The 21,914-nt window shown below is 37.2% G+C and overlaps 1 protein-coding gene across 10 annotated transcripts in view; it reads left to right on the top strand.

Moving 5' to 3' along the window:
• The window catches only part of AP3B1 (adaptor related protein complex 3 subunit beta 1), a 147,477-nt gene that overhangs the window by 13,669 nt on the left and 111,894 nt on the right, over window positions 1-21,914 (top strand). For all 10 annotated transcript variants that reach the window (XR_015799586.1, XR_015799585.1, XM_014889596.2 and 7 more), the window contains exons 2-6: window positions 346-421; window positions 6,648-6,722; window positions 11,720-11,815; window positions 14,045-14,205; window positions 19,356-19,422. Coding sequence is in view for 8 of the 10 variants with exons in the window: in XM_014889596.2 (XP_014745082.1) it covers window positions 346-421; window positions 6,648-6,722; window positions 11,720-11,815; window positions 14,045-14,205; window positions 19,356-19,422 (475 nt within the window). In the remaining 2 variants the exon portion in view is untranslated. The remainder of the gene's footprint in view (window positions 1-345; window positions 422-6,647; window positions 6,723-11,719; window positions 11,816-14,044; window positions 14,206-19,355; window positions 19,423-21,914) is intronic.

Genomic DNA, 21,914 nt, shown 5'->3' with positions numbered 1-21,914 from the left:
GCCAACTTCTAGTTATTGCATCTGGCTCTTTCTGGGAGACAAGGGAGAAGTGAATGAGTTGTTGGTTTAAACTAAGCTCTTCTTGTGCTTTAAGATTTCAGCCTTCGAGACAGGTTCAGCTAACAGCAGATTGAAGTTGAATGGTCTTACATTATTGTTAGAATCTGAAACATTCTTCTGCTAAATACTTCATTATACAGAGTGTTAGTAAATACAATTTAAAAGTGGGCAAGAGGGAGCAGTACTTTGCCATAAGTTGCTGAACTGATGCGAGAATATAAAAATGGTATTCTGATTTGATTTTTCATTTTTTCTAACTGATGCTTTACTGTATTTCTACCGTAGAAATGAAGACCTAAAACAAATGTTGGAAAGCAGTAAAGATTCTGCAAAGCTGGATGCTATGAAAAGGATTGTTGGGGTATGTGATTTTTTTCTTATTCTTTTTATTTTTTAGGGGTTATGGGAGCTTATTATTATTTTCATGTCTTGGATAGGAATAATGCTTTCTTTTTACAGATCCTGTACCAGATTAGCACTTAAGTCTCTAAATGATTTTTAAGAGTTGTGATGGTGAAATGGTAAAATCCTTAACTTGGAATTTTGTGTAGAAATTAGTATGTCTGGATATATGCAGTCATATGTTTTTAAAATATTTATGTAACAGTGCCAATACACCTGTAAATAACTGTTTTCAGTGAGACCTTGAGTAGAAAATAGCTCCTGAAGAGAAGCTTCTAATTTGTCAGATTGGAAATGACAGAAATTTGCAGGAATAAAATGACAAGTTGCATTTATTATTTTCATTTTATTAAATTGTATGAGGCTTTTCTTTTTTGATTGAGCATGATGCCTGAATATTCAATAAGGTATTTCAGGTGAATGTGTACCCATAGAGGTGATTAAATAATGTTTAATACCATTGTATGTTTAAACCCTATGAAAAAAACATCATGAAGTTGATAGTATCTCTTAATTTCTTCTTAGAAGTATGGGAAGAATGTGCTGTGGAAGATTGTTCATTGTCCACTTGGCTTCTTTGTTTTGGGACTTTTGGATTTGTTTTCTATCATTGTTTCTTCAGTCTACTTTGGATTTGCTTTTTTGTTTTGCTTGGTTTTTGCATACTTAGTTCTGTCCAAGTATGCACCTAAGTGAGTAGGTACAAGTGGTGTCATGGGATTGTGTTTTTTCCTCTGACTCCAGAGCTGGCTTCTTCTCGCTTCATGATCATCCAGTGATGAGAATTTTGCTCAGGATGGTTGTCGTTTTGCTTCTAATCCCTTAGTCCTGCTAGAGACACCAGTTACCTGTGAGATCGGGGTAACCTATCAACTGTTATTTCATAATGTCTTTCTTGGGTTTGGGAAAGGTTTTTTGATCCATCTTCTCCAACATGATGCGAGATTGCTCAAGGGTTTTACCAGTGTGGCATACAGACATGCTATTGCAAAAAACCCATGGCCTTTATAAGTACCATGGTAAACTTACATTCTTCTGCTTTCCTCAGAAAAAAAATCTATTTTTTCTGGTTATTACTGTGGGCAGGAGAATTGTGGCAAGTTGACTCTTGTTCTCTTGGTTTTCTTTTTTGAAAAGCTGGCCAAATCTTTATCTGTATTTGGAAACTGTTGAAACTGAATGTAGGTGTGTATGTATGTATATGGGGGGAATTAGAAAACATTAAATTGAATAAGCTTTAAATTTTAAACCAAGACTTCACTGGTTTGTTTTTTTAAATTTTCATTTATTCGTACAAAAAATGCTGTCATTACAAATGGGTGTGCAATGAGCAAACTCACTAATTTTAAATATCTGCTGCTGCTGAACTTTCGGAAGAGTCCTTAATGCCTTCTTTAATTTTCTGGAAGCATGTGGTAACATGAAGCTGGAGATGTGTAGTTAGCAGTGATAACTGTGATCCTTGATGGACTTAGGCTGAAGTGGTCAGGCTCAAGTAGTCTTCAGCAAGGGAAGGCAGAGCTGGTTGGGCACATTCTCTCTTCTGCTTCCCATTTTACAATTCTGACATTTCTTTCCAGTTTCCAGTACCAGATTTCTGTCCTTTGAAAAGTTCGTGGTCCGTAGTTTCTCTTCCTGTTCTAAGCACTGTGCACTTCAGGAAGAGCACACCTTCCCCAAATGGCAGTGGGCACCTTCTGATTTTTTGATATTTTTCCATTGCTCAGCCCTGCTGCTTAAAGCAGAAACAGCCTTCTAGCTTGTAAGGCTGACCATAAATTCACCACAAGTGAGTTATTTGATTTACTGGATCCTCTGTTTTCAGTTTCTTTCATATCTTCAAGGTATTTGCTGTTTCCTGTGCTATGTTTAAAGTGTGTTTCACACCAGATACCTGGCAAGAACCTCTGGTTGGCATAACAAACTCAAACTGAGCTTTACAGGTCAGGACTGGGACATTGCGCAACATGAGCATGAGGCCTTGTAACAGTGGTTAATAATGTTCTTGTGGAGTACAAAAGTGCTTCTGTGCTTACATACAGAGAGGAACTTACATCTCTCAGGAATGAGATGTGTTTTTCAGAGATGAAAGGCTTCCTCTAGCCTTATTATTAGAAGAAAAAGGAACTTTGTTTTCAGAGTATTGTTTAACGTGTCTCTCTGGAACGCTTATTTTCAAAGTTTCAGGTAGTTGAAAAAACTATACATACAGAATCCACAACTTCTATGACCAAACCGTTCTACTGCCTCACCACCCTCACAACGATTTTTTCCTAACATCTAGTGTAAACCTACCCACTGTCAGCTTAAAGCTGTTATCCCTTATGCTGTCATTACATGCCTTTATAGAAGTCCCTCTCCAGCTCTCTTTTAGCCACCTTTACATACTGGAAGGTGCTATAAGGTCTCCTCAGAGCCTTTTCTCTCTAGGCTGAACAACTCCAACTCTCTCAGCCTGTCCTCACAGGGGTGTTGCTCAGTAAGGTGTCCCTAACCACAGAAGAGGTCCCTGCCAACCTAAACTGTTCTGTGTGACTATAATTCTATGATACTAAGAGTTAGCTTAATATTTTAGTAGACTTTAAGAGGCTAAAACTTCAGTTATTCATATAGGCGTGATGGAGAAGTAGCAGGAGAATACTGGTTATGGCACTTTTTGTGGCTGCTTCCTCCTTTAAGGTAGTTTATGAAATTTCTACTAGGGAGAAGGAGATTCCTTACAAATCTGTCTTCCAGAGAGTGACTTAAAACAATATCATTTCAAGCATAGGAGTAGTCCAGTTTTGATCTTTTCACTTCTCCCTTATGCATGAAGGCACCTAAGCTTACTTTCAGCTAAAATATGACTTTCATGATCAATTACTTTTTTTTTTTTAATCAGTATGTTATTTTGTATGTTTCTTCCTTATATGCATGCAATAAAATAATTGCAGTCTTTGGAAGAATATGAACAACACTGCTAGTTTGGAAATAAATTTTTATGTATACATATTCTACTATATGCATGAAACAAAGCTTATATTTCTTTTAAAATATTCACAACCAGTATCAGATCTTGAAACCTGATTGAATTTCTAGGGAAAAATCAGTGGAATTTCTCCTGAAGATTTCAGAGCATGTGTTTAGGAAACAATCACTTGCCTGATTTCCCTCAGAGAATATCATCCATGTCTGTGTGTCTCTCACATGGAAAAAGAGTTAGTACATCTTGACATTACACTGCACTTATGCTAGAATGAAAGCTTTTGTGCAGAAACTCCAGGTGTATAAGACAACACAAATGGAGAATGTCTAGGCACAGCAACAAAAATGACCTGATAGACTTCAGTCTTGGAAAGAACCATTATGTTCTTTCAGGTTATTGATCCATTAGCTAAGGAGGATCTACACGAATCGTTATGCAATAATGAATCAAAATACACTCTTTTAAAAGACCCTAAATACATATTTGCATGGTACACTGAAGCTGTTACGGTAGATCAGTTAAATAATCCCAGTAATGCATAGAGTCATACCATTACAGTCTGTCAGGGAGGTCTGAGGATTATCCCTGTTTTTGCGTAACGTAACTTTTGTTGCACCAAGATAAGATGATAATTTTTCATTCTGTCTTACTTCTCTGCAATGCATCTTGTTGCTCAGTTCTACCCTGTCATTCTGAATTTGGCATTTATTGTGGGGACCCCCACGTCCTGAAAGTAGTAAATTGATTTTAGATTCTTAGTTAAAAACTCTTTGAAATTCGTTTAATGTGCTTGCTTTTTCACAGTGCTTGTGTCACTTCCTGTGCTTTAATACAGGTGCAATAAACAATTTATGATGTTAAATGGGTTAGATCAAAATGTCATGCTGGACAGCTGCTCTTACACCCTTTTGAAAGACTGAGTAATACCTTGAACTACAGCTTCCTTCTTCTTCCCAACATCCTTCTTCTAAGCTTCTCAGAATATTGCCTAGCTTTGTGTGTTCTTGCTTTTGTTGCTTGAGATCCTAACCCTTTATGCTTTTAATGTGTTTTATCAATGAAATCCACAAACAGATCTGTGATCTGAGAATATTAAGTTTAATCAGCTGTAAAATGCTGAGTAATAGTTGGAATGTCATGATTATGGATAAGAGTAGCTGTAGCTGCAGAACTCTTGTTTGTTTGTTGAATCACTGTGTTTGTTGTTGCTTATGTATGTTGGACCCCAATGGACTTTGGTGACAAGAGGTGTCCCTCAGGGATCTGTACTGGGACCAATACTATTCGATATCTTCATTAATGAGGATAATGACATTGATGGTGAGAATGAGTTTACCTTCACCACATCTGCAGGGAACACAAAACTGAGTGGTGCAGTTGACATGCATGAGGGATGGGATGCCATCCAGAGGGATCTGGACAAACTTATGATGTAGACCTATGGCAATATCATGGGGTTCAACAAGGCCAAGTACAAGGTCTGGCCCTTGGGCCCCGGAAGCCCTCAGTATCAGCACAGGCTGGTGGATGAAGGGATCAAGAGCAGCTCTGACAAGAAGGACTTCAGCATACTGGTAGACGAAATGGTGTTGTGAGCTGACAGCGTTCACTAATAGCGCAGAAAGTGTGATCAACAGGCTCAGAAAGATGATTATGCACCTTTACTCCACTCTTGTACCAGAGTCCCAACCTGAGGAACTGCATACAGTTCTGCAGTCCCCAGGACGGGAAAAACAGACACGTTAGAGCAGGTCCAGAGCAGGCCACATAAAGGATCTGGGGGCTGGAGCACCTCTCCTGTGAGGACAGGCTGAGAGAGTTGGTTTCATTCAGCCTGGAGAAGAGAAGGCGATGGGGAGGCATTATAGCACCTTCCAGCATGTAAAGAGGTCTACAAAAAAGCTGGAGAGGGACTTTCCAGTATGGCCTGCTATGACTGGATGAGGGGGGTGGTTTTAAACTAAAAGACAATTGATTTAGATTCTGTATAGGGAAGAAGATTCTACAATGATGGTGGTGAAACACTGGGACAGATTGCCTAGAGAGAGGGTGAATACCCCATCCTTGGAAACATTCAGTGACTGGGCTTTGAGCAACCTGATCTGTGAACATCTTGAAGATGTTCCTGCTTACTGCAGGACTAGATGACTTCTAAAGATCACTATTCTATGATTCCTTAGTGAGATTTTTTGTTTTCTGATGAACTTGGTGTTTGGCTGGCTGAATCTTGACCTTGAGCAAGACACACAGATTCTTAGAGATAGGAGTGCTCTGGGTCTGTATTCAGCAGCACTGAACTTAAAGCAGCTTGATGTAACATGATCCTGAAATTCCAGGGTTTTCAGTTTAGACATAAAGTACTGCCAGACATTCTACTGGAATTATATCTAAGCAGAATGTTGTGCAGCTATAGTGTGTATGAAAGTATTTTATTCCTTCTTTTGTACCAGGTTTCCTACAAGTAACTTCCTTTGTAAGCTGTTTGTACAAGAACTAAAACTAAACTGGGGCTTTGATGTTTATGATTTTTATTGCGAACTTTATTATTTGTGACATGCCTTGTTCATGATCAAACATGAAAACTTCCTTCAAAAAAGAAGTTGATGGATTGATTGATCTTGCTTTTACTGTGTGGCTTTTGTGTGATTTTTGTTCTGTATAAACACTTTATGGCCTTCTGTATTTAATTTGCCATGGAAAAAAACCTTGTTTTATTTTTAAAGTGTGATGTTTATTTTTATTTTTCTCCTTGGTTCTTGGTTGCAAATCACAATTGTACCAGGAAAAAGGAGCTTTTCCCTTAACTTGTGTAACTTAAGCTTCTATAACTTCTTGGATTTTGTAGAGCTGTTGGGTGCCTTTTTTTTTTCCCATCCAGCTCCCAAAAGATAATTTTGCAGGGCCCTTCAGATTAGCAACATCTTTGTTTTTAGTAATTTTGAAAGCACTGAAAATTATTTGCTGTCTTTTAGGTTAAAGTCCAGTTAATGGATTCCACTCCAGCAAACTCGTAACCTGCCAGCATCCAAGAGTTTTTATTGTATGGATTGTATCCTGTAAGGTCTAATAATTAACAAAAACTCTCATGTTTATTCTCAATTTCACAGAAATAAGATTTGAAATACAGATCTATAATAAAGCAACAAAACCCAAACCATATTTTAATAAATTATATTGTTATGTTACTAAGATTTGCCTCTTCTTTTTTTTTTTTTTTTAGATGATTGCAAAGGGAAAAAATGCTTCTGAGCTGTTTCCTGCTGTTGTGAAGAATGTTGCCAGTAAAAATATTGAGGTATTCCCCTAACCTGTTAAACATACTGTTACAGAAAATCTGTTTATGAAAATTTTATCTAATTGTATTAGACTTCAACTTAAAGGTAACGGCTAGGTAAAAAAAAAAGTGTGTTCTTGCATCTATATTGGGTGTTATTAGAAGCGCAAAGTGGCTTGCTTCTGGATATATTTTTTATTGTTGTTTCTCATAAGAAAGCAAGGGAAAAAATCCATCTTGGACTAATGAAAATTCAGATTTCCAGAATGCTAAAAAATTGAGGTTGTGTTAAACGATGATGTGTTTAAATTCACAGGGTTACTGTTGTATAACCACAGGGTGTATGTGGAACACATAACTCTGATACTCACTAGCATTACTGTGCATACACTGACAGAAGTGCATAGTGCAGAGTATCAGAGTTAAAATCGACTTGACAAATAAGATTTTGATAAAGACAGCATCTGTAAGTTTATAGTTTGAGAACTTGTGGTGCCTAACAAGTATCAGTTTGATGAAAGTAGAGTGAACATGCAATGACTTTAGTTACTTCCTACTGCTCGGGATTGTAATTTTTGAAAAATGTGGGCAGCTGTTGTTTGAAGTATTGGATTTTAAGGAGATAAGTCATTTGTATGCATGCTTCAGTTCTTCTGTCCTCTTCGGAATATGTATACTTCAACCTTTATTATTAATGGGAACAAAAAATTATTTTTCCTGTCTTATGACACTGAAGATTATATTTCCTATAATAATGGTTTCAGCAAACTCCTTTCTCACTTTAACATGCTGTTATATAATGGAGAAAACATCCGTTTTCTTCCATATTTTCATGGAGGGATAGTAATAGCCAAGTTTGAGTTTCATTTTAACTTTAGAGAAGTTATTCTTTTTTAGTTACTACTTTGAAAACTTTTAGGTTTTTTTATTCTTTGAGAGAGAGTGGATATATTTGGCCAAGGCCAAATACTGAACACTCGTAAGTCAAGGAGATGTAAGTGTGTAAAGATGCCAGTTCAGAGTCTTTCAGGAACTTACTGTATTAAAATAATTGTAGGAGTTGTAATTGTACTTATAGTAATAGGCAATAAAAAGATATGGAATGATAAATCAGACTAGCTAAATATTCTGTTTAATTTGTGTTTGTAACTTACGAGTTTTTAAGTTACAAGTCTTAAGTTCAATTTTAAACAGGGACACTTTACACAAAGAGGAGTGCCTTAAACAATGTCTAGAGTGCTTTGAACTGTTAGTGCTGGAACCTCTAGTCTGATAGAGGCAAGACTGTCCCAATTCTAGGCTTTAAGCCCAACCAGAAGTGAATCTGAGACTGTATCCCTGGTAGGTGTACACATACACATAAATATTTTATATATATATATATATATATATATATATATATATATATATATATATATATATATATATATATATACACAGAGGAAATATGTATGTACAGAGGCATTCACGTAAATTATCACAGGGTATTCAGGTGAACACAAACAGCACCAGCAGCTTGGCAGTTCAGGATGGTCTGCTAGTGGGAATGTGTGTATATATAGAGTGTTCATCCACATGGAGTCTGCCCAATAACTGGCCCATGGATCTCAGTCACCCCTTTTGATAGGGTGGACATATTAACCCCTAAGGCTGTAGCCCTTTTTCTTTTGCTGGTACAAACATCTTTATACATATGAATGTCTCTAAAGTAGGACTCTTCTGGTCCCTCATGGAGGTGCCCTTGGACACACAGGTGTCTGTGCACCTGTGCGCACATACAACTGGACCTGGTGAGAACTTCCTTGCTCCTCTATTATCTAACCCCCTGTGGTTATGCCTTTGAAGAGATATAAAAAAAACCGTGGTTCTTGCCCCTTAGAGACCCACAGTCCATGGGCTTTCCTTGCAGCTGGATGGGATTTCACTGTTCTATGCCATAGGCAGCGCTTCTTAAGGTCTTTTCCTTAGGTGCTCGCACCCACAAACTACTTCATTCCCAGGCCACTTCAGCTAGTTGTCAGCTGGTGCAGCTCGTACACCTGCAACCATTCCAGTCGCTGGCACCACAGACAGATTGGCTTGGTTTCACATATTCTGGTCTCTTCAGTTACATGCACACTCATGGACCGTTTAGCCTGTGGTCCCAGCCTAGGTGTTGGCAGCCAGACCCTCACTTGTTCCAGATGCTGGCCACTCTGGATTAGAGATCCATATGGCTTGATGTCACATTACCGTTGCTGGAATCATACTTAAGTCCCCTCACTCTGGTCTCTCTAGTTGCTGGTGTCCATGGACACAGCAGCCCTCTAGTCTGTGGCCTGACTGTAGTTGCTGGCACTTAAATGCATCTTCACACTGAATAAAGAGTACCTCACCAAGGAAAACAGTTCAAAATGAAATTTAATGAGGCAATGTAATGAGAATAGCAAGATTGTGTTATGCACATGCAGGGAACACAAGGATAGATGTATCAACTATCAAATTGTTCAGCCATCTTATCCACCTGTTTTTCCCTGACTTAATCCTTTCAAGATCATGTAGATTTCCCTTGCTTCTTCTTCACAAGATATCCCGTGTCTTGTCTAAAATTCTTTTCATCCATGTCCCATTTCTGTACATGTAAAACACCTTCAGTCTGAAAGGTCCTCTGGTCTTTGTTGACTCTTGGTGATTTTAACACCTAGGGATAGGAGCTGAGGCTCTCCTGAGGTTGTTCTGGGAGGAGTGTGACAGGAATGTCCTTTCTCAGAGTCCTAAATTTGGTTTCCCTCATATTACTGTGTTTCTCTCTGCATCTCTGAGGTGATGGTTCCTGTCATGGGCTTGAGAGAAGCTAGAGCTGGGTGTTGGGTGCACACATCCCTCCATCCCCCTTGTCGGGGGGGTGCTTTATGGGTATGAAGATGAGGTCTATCACATAACCAAACATTATTAGCAGAAGCCTTTCACTGTTTATATTTTATGGACCTTTTCTCCTATTTTAAAACAAATAGACAGTTACGTGAATTCACATGTCATCTTCTATGCTGTAGTTAAACTTCCCTACTTACTCATTTTTCCACCACTTAATGCTAACATATTTGTGCAGGAAGACATTGTTAAACTGAAAATAGATCAGGACATTCACTGAAGCCATGTGACAAATTTGTTTGTCAATATGAGTTAGATGACAAGCTTAGATCATAGTATAGGTGTACTTAACAGCCATCTTGTTAGACCTTTTCTGTCTCAGGAACATTTATCATGGTCCATTTCTTAGGATGCTTTTGAAATTGTGAGAAATTACTAGATTAAGTCAGATTCTTAGTACATTGATCCTGTTTCCTGAAAGTATTTTCCCAAATATTGCCCTGTTCCTAAGAATTCTTACCCCAAACTGTCTGTACAAGTTGCTGCAATGCGGTAGCATAAAATATATTGATTTGTCTGAGTAACCCTGAGAGTAGTTCAGTTGGTTCAAGCATGGTGCTAATGACACCAAGGTTGTGAGTTCCATCCCTGTATGGACCATTCATTGAATAGTTGGACTCAATGAGCCTTGTGGTCCCTTCCAACTCAGAACTTTCTGCAATTCGGTGACTTTATATCCATGTGAATTTCCTACCCAGAAATAGCTGCTGTATTTAAAAGCTGCTGTTCTTAAAATCAGAGCTTAGTGCTCTGATGAAGGAAAATAGAGATGAAGAAGTGGTATAACATATTAATTTATTTGAAGAGAAGCAAAGGGCACCTTATTGTTTACAGAAGTGCCTTATGATTTTTCTGTTGTAAGTGCATGCTGACCTCGGCTTGGTTATGTGCATCACATTATGGATAGTAAGGATACAAAAAGTGACCCAATAAACAATTGGTGGTGTAGAACAAAAATAAGTCTTCATCAATAATTCATGGATTTTGATGTGCTTATATTGATAAATTAATTAAACAAATCTGCCTGTGTTCCTCAAGCCTAATGTGCCCCTGTTATGATTAGCTTTATAGAACAGAGCATTTTAACATTGAGTGAAGGTAAATGGTAAAAGAATAGTGTAGTCACGAAGCTCTGAGTGCTTCCATTTCTAGTCACAGAGTGGTTTCAAGGAAAGGAGGCTTTCTTTGCACACCTGCAGTCATTCAGTGCACAGGCCTCTTGTGGTCAATGTTGATTGCTCCTTCTCTATAGCTGAACAAAAAATAATTTAGTATGGTGTAACCTTCTGTGATTTAATACTATGTTTTTTTCTCCAGAATTGGCACAAAGATAGATCTTCCAATAGTGACAGTAATTATTTGCACAGCTGTAGTTGAGGGTCTTCCAGAATTTTCCATTATAAACTCTTAACAGTCAGTTTACTACTCAAATGTAAAAAAACTGTTTTCAGTGCTCCTTAGGTATGAGGAGTAAAGTGAACTAAATTGAATATTCTTCTCCCCAAAATCATGTTGAGGTTTTCTTAATCTTTGGATATTTCATCCTTTGTAGTACGCTTATACTATATCTTTTGAATGCTTGTAGTCATGCAAAGGTGAATCTAATATCTTTTGTTTTCATCCAAGATAAGTGCTCTTTTAATCAGATTTGAGATGGATAAGTTAACACACTTCAGCTGTAAGTTATATTTACATTCAAATGTGTTAGATTAATATACGTTGAGTTTCAGGGTAAAATAAAATGGACTTCCTGAAATTCTTGGCTATTGCACTTTAACCTGTTTTCTATAAGAAAGAAAAAACTGTGCTCAAGTGATCAGTTTCCCCATGTCAACGTCTTAGATTATTATAGTCTTAATTTACTAGTTACTAATATGAAGCAGAGCATTGTGTTAGTGGCCTTCATCTGACTGATTCATTAATTAGGTAGCATTGCAGCACCTCAGACGTTTCATAAGACGTTGGAGAAGCACGTGAGTGCTCCAGGGATCTATTAGGTTTTTTTGGGTTTTTTTTTTAATGTTGATAAAAATGTGAAACCTAGAAGCTACTATTATAGAATTCTTAAACTTTCTCCTAGTGATATTCACTGTGTTTTCTCTTTTCAGATAAAAAAGCTTGTGTATGTTTATCTAATGCGCTACGCAGAGGAGCAGCAAGATCTGGCGTTGTTGTCCATCAGTACTTTCCAGCGTGCTTTAAAAGTGAGTGACTACTAAATAACATTTTATAGGAAACTCTGAGCTGGTAGCACAAAAATAAAAATACCTGTGTAAGTATAGTATGATAAACTAAAGCATGTAAATATCTGCATCTGATATAAAGTAGTTTTAAGTTATGTGATTTACCAAATTTTTCTCTGCTGCCTCAAGCGTTGTCAAGCAGCTAAGGTAGCCTGAAAGAAGTAAAATTACTTCACTTCAGATAAACAGCAGAATGAGGCTTTCAAATCCACATTTAATTTCTGTAATCACTTTTCTCATTCCAGCGTGACTTGTGTGTATAGAAAGAAGACCCTGTTGTTAGCATGAATCACCTATATTCTTTTTAGTTTATGTAAAAGAAAGGGCTTTGTGTACAAGAGAGAATTGAAACATAAGGAAGACAGTAGTACCTAAATTAAAGTACTCAGTGTCTTGCACATGGTAGTTTCTCATTAAAAGCACTGAAAAAATAGCTTTTTATACTCTTTTGTTTCAAATGAGGTAACAGTGAGAAATGGGATTAGACAGCAAAGTTTAGGATTGCCTTTGAAGTGTGACTGTGGAGAGAAGAAATTATTAAGTCTCTGTTCTGAAATTTTGATAGCTTGTATTATAAGAGGAGATTGGGTTTTTTGTGTACCCATCTTGTACTCAAGGCTCATTTCTGTTAAGTCACTTAACCCATGCCTTGCATCTTGTTGGAAAATGTTGCAATCAGAGTTGTGCACCTGTAGGAGTATCCCACATCAGCTAGAGAGTTTTCTACCCCCTTCCCTTGAACTTTCATCCCAGTCTCATATATACTGCCTTCACTATCTCTGACTGCCATGAAAAGCTAGAATTAAAATGACTTTCTTTCTAGTGTTCTTCGTGATATGTGTATATAGTGAACATTCCTCATGGCATAACTCTTTTAAAAGCTAGGTAATGAGAGCAGAGGGAGGAGTGATAATGTTATGGCTGAGTAGCAAAAAAAAATTGGTGGTGTGGCAAGGGGATGGACACCAAATTAGTGGAGATTCTAGCAATTAAAGAAATTACTAAGTCTGCTATGAAAGACAGGTCTCTGTTAATTTTTTGTAATGTTTTGGTTCGTTTTGGTAATGATTATAATTTGGCTTTATGTATGGAGATTTTTTTTACTTCCCTCTTTCAAAGGAACTTTTTATTTTAAACTTAAACTTTATATAAACTTAAGTGGCTGCAAATGAGCGTTGCAAACTCTAGTAGGAGCAAGATATTTTTCAAAAAATGGTCAAATAAAGGACTTTCACCATCTAGATACTTACTACTTAGAAGCTTCTAGGATGTAGGAATTTTGAGATCTTAGATTAATTAATAATTAGGTAATACCAGTCTGAAAATATGTGTTGCCAGCTCTCAGTCCGTGGGAGAAATGTTCTTCGGGAGGTTACTTTCTGGCAAGACATTTACCGTATAATGAATTAATGATGCTGCAATTTCACTTTGCTAGATTTCGGGGGATTTAGTACTTGATTAAGCAACATTTTTCCCTTGTGTTCCAAGCCCATGGTTAATGGGTAAAGTTTACGTAACAGTTCATCCAAATACAGATATGTTGGATTTCCAAGCTAACTCTAGTGTTGTAAAATTGACCAAGGACTGGGGCAAAAGAAGAGAAGATAAGAAATAAAAAAAGTCTCAAAACATTTAGCTTAATATTTTGACATGTTCTTTAAAATTGTTTTTGTTACTGGCTCCAGTTTATATCTTGTAGTAAAGCATACAATGGATATTTTGTCAAGAACTTGAATGGGAATATCACAAGTGAGAACAACATTTTTATTTGACATTTCATAAGTATAAGTAATAAAATTGGGCTACCATGGTTCTCAGAATATCTGAATTCCACTTGGATTACAGCAAATGTATCAGATTATTAAATAAAGTATTAGTCTTTTTATTCATAATTAACATATCTTGTTTGGAAAATTGCATTATGTTAATGTTTTCCTTAAAATAAAATTTTCATATTTTCATAATGTTTCATGTTCTCTTAATTTGTTTTACTTATTTTTTATTTTGGAAATTTCTTTATATGAAGCGTGGCACATTTTCTTATTAGTGTGGCCTTCACTTGCAAGTCTGACTTGGATAGATTTACGTGTTTTTATGTGTCGTCACTAATTAGTGTAAATATAGAAGAGAATTTAATTATTTCTTCCTGCACTATCTGATTTTATTTCTCCCTTCACTCCTGTTCTTTAGGATCCTAATCAGTTAATCCGTGCAAGTGCTTTAAGAGTTTTATCCAGTATACGTGTCCCAATTATTGTTCCTATTATGATGCTTGCTATTAAGGAAGCCTCTTCTGATTTATCTCCATATGTGAGAAAGAATGCAGCCCATGCAATCCAAAAACTGTACAGGTAAGTGATTCTTGCAATTACCGAGAAACAATGTTAGGATAGTTGTGGGCTATGTTTATAAAGGCTGCTGTGACTTCGGCATGTCTCAGATACATTTCTTTAAAAGTTTGGAGTGGATGTAGGCATTCTGTCACTCAGCAGGTTTGGTTGTAATTCAAGCAATTCTCTTGATTGCTAGACTTAACAGGGTAACTATAAAGAGATACAAAAAGAAACGACACTCTTTTGGTTTTTAATATACTAGTTATTTTCATCTATGTAACAACTGTTTTGATGGATATTCTCAGAATTTATGAATTAATTCACTGTTTCAGGTCTCTATCTTTCATCCTGAGGCACTTGACTGAAGGTCGTTTGCGCACTTGTGACAAAAGAGTGCTAACTTCTAGAAATTTTGTCTGTGCAAATCCAAATCTTTCAGATCTGTCTCTTCCTACTTCAGAAATTCTTGCTGTGTAGGAGTTCTTACAAAGATGTGGGTAGTGGTTTGCAGAGGTGGAGTCAACAGAACCTGTGCCTTTGTAAAACATCTCCAGGCATTTATTTTACTACTTCACTTTTATTTCAACTCTGCCAAAAAGTGGAGGTTGAGAGATGTTAGAGGTTCTGAATCAGGTAACCTGAGGCTGCTGTGATTCTATGCTACTTCAAACCACCCAGTCACAATGCTGAGCATGTGTTCCTAATGGGCACATACACGCAGATACATATACGGCACACATACACGCAGCCATCTGTACAGATCACCAGTCACACATGAGCCGTTGTGCACACAGTACCAGTACCAGCAGCCTTACTCAGTTGCACTCTGGTTGATCGTTATACAGACGCATTAGCATGCTTGGATATATACAATATGGATCTCTAATAATAATACTAGATGCTCAGTGTTTCCAGAAACAGGCTTTTGATCCCCAGTTTCCCAGTCAATGGCACACAAAAATGCACAATGCTTGCAAGCTCTCTCCACTTCCTACTACAGATTCCCTCAGTCAGACATACACATGCCCAATTCTTTCACTTTAACACTAATGAATTCCACAATATCTGGATTTAGACACTAAGACTGTGCTGTAAGGGGCCCTTATACCTTCTTACCTCCACTTGTCTTCAGTTAGGTGGAGAGGAAGTGGGGAGGGAAACAGAGATTGAGACACTCAAATGGGCATCTCAATAGACTTCCAAACCTTACAGTTTCCCCAGTAGTTCGCCTGAATACCCTGGGCTGTATGGTAGGCAAAATCTCCAGTTATTGCACTCAGACACACATACAGATGTTCAGCCTAGATCTATGGCCCCGCTTCAGTACTTGGCTTCCCAAGCCTCCTAGTCTGTTTTGATATTCTCAGGCATTCACACAATGACATACATACTTGCTCTGGTTGCTGGTGCTGCAGTTGTACAGGCTTGTATATCACACGGTTTAGCTCCTCTCTCACACATGCACCCGCAATAGAGACTGCCTGTGTAGTTATCAGGTTCACTGCATGGATAGATAAGTGTACTGAGCAGCGAAGCATTTACATACAACTGGCTCCTTTTATACAGCTCTCCCTCTATCTTCCTGTTCTTGTTCCTCTCAAGATGATTTACATCCCTTCATTTCCCTGCCTTTCATTTATCCCGTAGAAATCCCATGTTAAGTCTTGTCTTACTGGCATTCATAGTAAGTCTCAGTCCTGTAACTAGTAATATCCCTAAGTCTTGAAGGTACTCTGGAGATCCTGCCAGATGGTGTGTTCATTTCAAGACCATGAGGCTGATGGCTTTACCATAACAGCTCTCTGACAAACCTGGGCAGAGATTTCTTCCTTGCAGTGATCTTTATGGTTTTTTTTTAGTGAGCTGAATGCTGTCATGTGATGCCCTTTTATCATGTAGCCTAATGAAAGGGAATGGATTTAAAGTCTCTTCCTACTATTTGAGTAGGTTATTTTTTCTTAGCAGCTGGTTCCAGTACACAAAAGCTTTTTGGCCTGAATTATTCTCTATATATAGAATGCCATTTTTTTCGGTTTTTTTTCCTGATAAGATTAAAACTCTTTGGAGGAGCTCAGCAGGAGAAAATGGTCTGTTAGTGATGTATCTGTTAGCAAGACACAGTAGTATCTGGACAGCAGGCTATTTCATGGAATTTTAACTGAAATTGATGCCTCCTTTTCTTCTCTTCATGACAGCAAAGTTGGTTTTACTAGCAGATTAAAGAATTTATTGGTAATTGGTGCAAAACTGGAAAATACTGAAATCTGATGATTAAAAATGACCTTTCATCTGTCATCTAATCTCCAGATATGATTGCATCTCCAAATATAACATGCATGTTTTCTTATCTCTGGCTCATATGTTATTCTCATATGTTCTCATATAACTCATATGTTATCTATGACGTCAGTGGCAACATATGGAAGTCATCACTGCAAATACAATGAAAAGACACTTTTTATAGTAAAAGGTAGGGGACATGGTAAAAAACACAGTAGCAGAATCTGTAGAAACTGACCTTACCTCCTCCTACTTTCCATGAATTCCTAGTGGTAGTAAAATGGACACGGAGCTTATGTAACAGAGGAAAACTAGTGAAACTGAAGTTCTGTAAAGGTTTCCTTAATTGTTCAGAGGGCCTCAGAGAGTGCATCCTTCAAAAGCTCACTTCATCTTAGGTGTTGTAATGCAAAATTTCAAACTGCTGTAGCTGAAAATTCCTACTTACCTGGACTAGAGTAAGCTTCATGATTACTTCTGAGTGGAGCTGTATCTAAAAATTGTGTCCTTAGTAGTAGGATTTGTGAGATGTTTATAAAAAGCATGTGAACTTTTGTTTTCACATTTTCAACACTTTATAAATGCTGTATCTCATAGTGCTGATTAACCATGGAACCAAGGGAGAGAGTTTTATTCTCTTGGTCACTGGAAGAAGCAGCAGTATTGGAAACTGGTGAAGAGGCTATCAAATTAACTTGCCCACAGGCAGACCCAGTTGGCTTGCCAGCAAGTAGGAGTAGTCCATCTTTGTAGATGCTTAGAAAAGTTTGTGATTGGTAGCTAGACAATTCAGGAATGCTGATCATACATTGGTGGCAAGGCTTGACTATTGGCCTACTGTAACAAGTTATTAATTTCAGAATGCTTATTTTTAGGTTGGTCAGATTTAGAATCCTCAAGGGGATGGATTTTTGAAGTAAAAATCACTTAGTAACAGTTTATTCTAATATGTCTATATGCTCCATTTGCATTTTGGTTTTCCCGGCTTCTCTACATGTTTGATAGTTCAGTATTTCAGTTAGTGCTCTAGTCAGGGTTCTGGATGCAAGTTCGATACTCCAATCTTCCCTATATTTAGTGTCATGGTGTTTGGATGGATGTCTGCCCTAGAAGAGCTTGTTTATTAGCAGTACCATCAATCCTAACAGCTGGAAGCTTACATATCAAAGCGAAAAGATTTCAGGCATAGTCTGAACAGCAACATTTGTGTCCAATGCAGTCAACATTGCCAGGTATGTTGAAGTAATTTCATCGCTGAAGATGTCAGACCTTTTGCTTATTTCACTTAAGAGTGCATTTTAAAGGCATTAGTAACTTTGATCTGTCAATTGAAAACTGTACTCTGTTTACAGTGCGGTTTGGAGAAGGACTACTTCCAATCACTAGTAGTGGTTCTTTCCATACTAGTGCTAGATGTCATAATGGGAGCAAATCACAGACGTCTTTAGCCTCTTCTATTTTTTCTCTCTGAAAATGGTCCCTTCCTTGTCTTAAATATCAGAACAGTGCAGAGGGAGAAATGTAAATTCCGTTATTTGACCCTTTACTGAAGACTTTTCGTGATCCCATGAAAAAAAGGTTTTGCTGAAGTTTTTTAGCTTTAAGTATTCCTTTCTCTCTAAATTTTCTGCCAGTTTTTAAAACTTGAAGTAAGACCTCTTTGAAAGACTTTTGGCTTTTCCTCTGAAGGTTTTGGCAGAAGACCCTTTTATAAAAATGCCTTTTACAAAAATAGAAGTTGGAATGGAAGGTCATTATAAAAATACTTACAGAACAGTGTACTATTGTGTTGCTTATGATGATGGTGGCTTCTAACAAAGTTTTGCTATTCATGTTCTAATATTGCTAGGTTTTAGAGCCTTAGTGAAGTAATACTCAGATAGATAATGACTTTATGAATCTGTACCTGGAAGGATATACTGTGCATTAGGGAGTCCATCACTCAGCATTAAAATTGAAGTATGCAGAATGACCAAATACTCTCTTACTTATCTGTAATTGCATCCGTGTTGAAATGAGTTTTCAAAGGCATAGAACTACACGTTTCTGTGGGTGTTTGTACTCACTTTGTCTTCCTATTTTCTTTTGACTTGGCTTTAAATTCTTCTGTGCTGTATCAATCCATGGTGAGGAAGCAGCTGGAGGGAAAAGTTTGTCCTTAGTTGCCTAAGAAGCAAGTTTGACAGCAGTGGATATCTCTGGCAAATTTTTCTCTGCTTTTGTAACGTGAAAAGATACTACAAAGGTTGTTGCTTGCAACTTCTGTTTTTCTTCTGCTTTTGCTATCTATGTAGTATTTCAAGCAGTCTCTTTTCCATTAGCTTGCACACTAGCTTTATATAGATACACTTGAATACAATGTCCACATTTTTTAGTTCCAATACTTGTGACTAAAATTAGGGTTTTACTTAAAAGTGGTTGAAGTGTCTTACTCAAAGCTTTATGTTGATAATTACATAATAAAAGTAAGACTCTTCTTTGTCCTGATGTTCATTCACTGCTGAATTATGTTCATGCCAAAATTAATTTCTGCAAAAGCAGTGGCAACCTTGTCACTTAACATCTGAAGTTCAGTCAAGTTCTTTGTGATGTTGGTTGGCCTGTCTTAATGTTTCTTAGAGCCTAGTTTCTTTATGAGTTTAAGTTTTCTGTAGAACACACATAAATGATATAAGATAAAATAATACTGATAATTTAATTTATACTCCTAACTTGCTTTCAGTCAAGTACTTTTGCAATGAGTTCTCTGGAATACTCGATTTTTCTGGAAATGGTTTCTGCAAAGTTCTTTGTTCCTAGTTTGTGCCTAAATGTCAAAAACCCAAGTCTGCTTTAATTTTGTATACATCTGACCAAATTTGTTAAAATAATTTTATTTTTCTTTCTAGTCTTGACCCAGAGCAAAAGGAAATGTTGATTGAAGTGATAGAGAAGCTTTTGAAGGATAGAAGTACGGTAAGAAAAAGGTTTTGTGACATATGCATATATTTTTAGAGAGTTTACTCCCGAGTCTGTCATTCCGCAGTAAGTAATACATTTTCCTAACCCTTGCCAATGTGACTTTGTATGTTTTTAGACAGAAGTATCATTGTGTATTTGGGCATTTATAGTATGACTGTAGTAGTGATTATGCTTTAATAAGACATAATTTTACTTGCATCATGGGTCTGTTAATTAATGTTTTTGTTAGCATGTGTTTTATTAAAGTTTATTTTTTATTTACGCTTTATTTTGAAAACTGAAGTTATATAATAATATGAGTCAGTGTGCAAGTGTTTATCTATAAATTTTCATATCCACTTTTTCCTTGGGAAATTAGTTTGAAAATTTCAATTAGTTTGTAGTACTGTAAGAATAAATTACTTGTGTATGATGCACAGTGTGCCTATTGACATCCATCTATTTTACAGTGTGTATAGTTGTTAAAAAATTGAGTATTTGCTCAATTTTACAGTTGTTTGCTCTTGCCAGTATCTCCACTTCCAGTCTGGTAAATAAGAGATGTTTTGGCATAATTTCTGTAAATTTAAGGCTCTTGTTATATTTTACCTGCCCTATATAGCTACAGGTTTTCCATATGAACTCCTGGATGTCTCACAATGGTCACACTTTATTTCATTTTATTTTGCAAAGAAGTTTCCCACTTATAGACTAGAAAGGTAATTGACCAAGGAATCAAAGTTGTATTTCAAAGAAAAAACAGATTTGTAAATTCAAACATTCTCATGTTTTTCAGGTCACTAATTTAATGAATGAAATCCTTTTTGACTAAGTGAAAGTATTACTGGGTATCAGATAGCGTTTTGCTTCATCTGCTATTTGCCGAGTGTTTTTGTAACACTTACGGCTGTATCCTCCATTGTTCTAGCACAGTCAAGGTGTTCAGAGCACAAGAGGTGCTGTTTAGTAAAAGACATCCTGCAGCCTCTACTGCAGGGTTCCTGAAATGGGTGTGTTAGAGCTCAGTGGCTCAGCAGACAGTAGATCTCCTGACTGCATCTGTGCTTGACTTGACAGATGCCTTTGAACTTGTGTGAAGTTGCACCTGCAGTGGTCCTTCATGTATTTTATTTCATCGTTCATGCTCATAGTATACATGCAGTCTGTGAATGAGGGATTAGGTTGTTAGTACCAGTGGAGGAATAAAGGGCTAAAAACTACCAAAAAAAAGTAAAATCTCTGAGTTTGTATCTGTTTCCTAGGCCTTATATCATATGGTAAATGGTTATCCCATGCCTAGCCATTTACACATTTACTTTAACAAAAAAGTATAGAGTAGGTTTGGATCTTTTATCTCCTTGGGATTTGAAATTACTTATAAGAAGATAATGGACTAATTGCCTAATGGGCTCATACACTGAGTAATAGACACCGTATTTATAAAGATATCAGCTCAAGCAATAGCTAAAAATGATAGACTAAACTTAGGTCTTCTGGGTTTGTGTGGAGAATAGTTAACTGCTGCAACTTTTTGCTCCTTCTGATCCCTCTTTGTCTATTCCCTAGCAAGCCGTGATTCCAATCTGGGCTGACATCTCAGCTTCAGAAGTCTTACTATTTTGGGAGCTGGTGTGAAGAAGAATTATTTCAGAAGGAAAACATACAGATCTCTATTTAAGACGCTCTGCATCTAACTAAGTGTGCTCTTTCACCCCAGACTCCACAGCTTCTGGTCGTCTAAAATGGATCAGTCTCTGTTTGATCTTTCATAGCTTTGGAAGGACTAGTCTGCCACGGCTAGCTTTATCTTAAGTAGTTATCTTTTGTCATGTACCACTGAGTGTTCCCAGAAAGCCTCCACATTTACTAACAGAATGTGCATAGTGCACAAGTGTTTCTTTAGCAGGTAACTCCAATCTGAATAAGCTTATTCTTTGTCCCTAATTGGAAAACAGCAATTTGCTCACAGTGGGGAAATCAAGAGTGCCATTTGTAGCTAGTTTCAGCCTTTAAAATTGGAGGAGATGCACCTGCTTATGGGTGGTGGTCCTTATGTACATATGTACACACCTGTGCTTAACACCAGCGTTAGGCTGGTGACTTTATAGGTTTAATAAGGCTGCGTCCTGGGGAAATTTGTGTTAATTTGATTCATCTTTTTGAATTCTTTAAGAGAAGCTGCACTTCATACACTTAGCCTAAAAGAGAAAGCACCTTCAACATACACAATAAAGACAAATACTTTTAGAAAGTATTTTACAGTCTAGCTGAAGAAATTAGCTGTCCATTTGCTGTCATAGGAATTCTTCAAAAGGGGCCGAATTGTAAAACAAGAGCTTTTGGTCATAGACTTATGAAGGGCCTGTATTTGATTAGTGGCATGTCTCAGCTTTTTGCAGCTCCCGTTGCCTGTTTGACAGTCAAGATGCCTGGAATTTGTAGGGTGATAACTGATTTGTAGGGTGGAACTAGAACCATAAATGTTTACTTGACACTCATGTTTGGAT

Source organism: Sturnus vulgaris, chromosome Z (genome assembly GCF_052056855.1).
Source record: "Sturnus vulgaris isolate bStuVul1 chromosome Z, bStuVul1.hap1, whole genome shotgun sequence".
NCBI classification, from domain to species: domain Eukaryota; kingdom Metazoa; phylum Chordata; class Aves; order Passeriformes; family Sturnidae; genus Sturnus; species Sturnus vulgaris.
The sequence above is the reverse complement of the archived record's forward strand: the minus strand, read 5'-3'. Positions and strand labels throughout refer to the sequence as shown.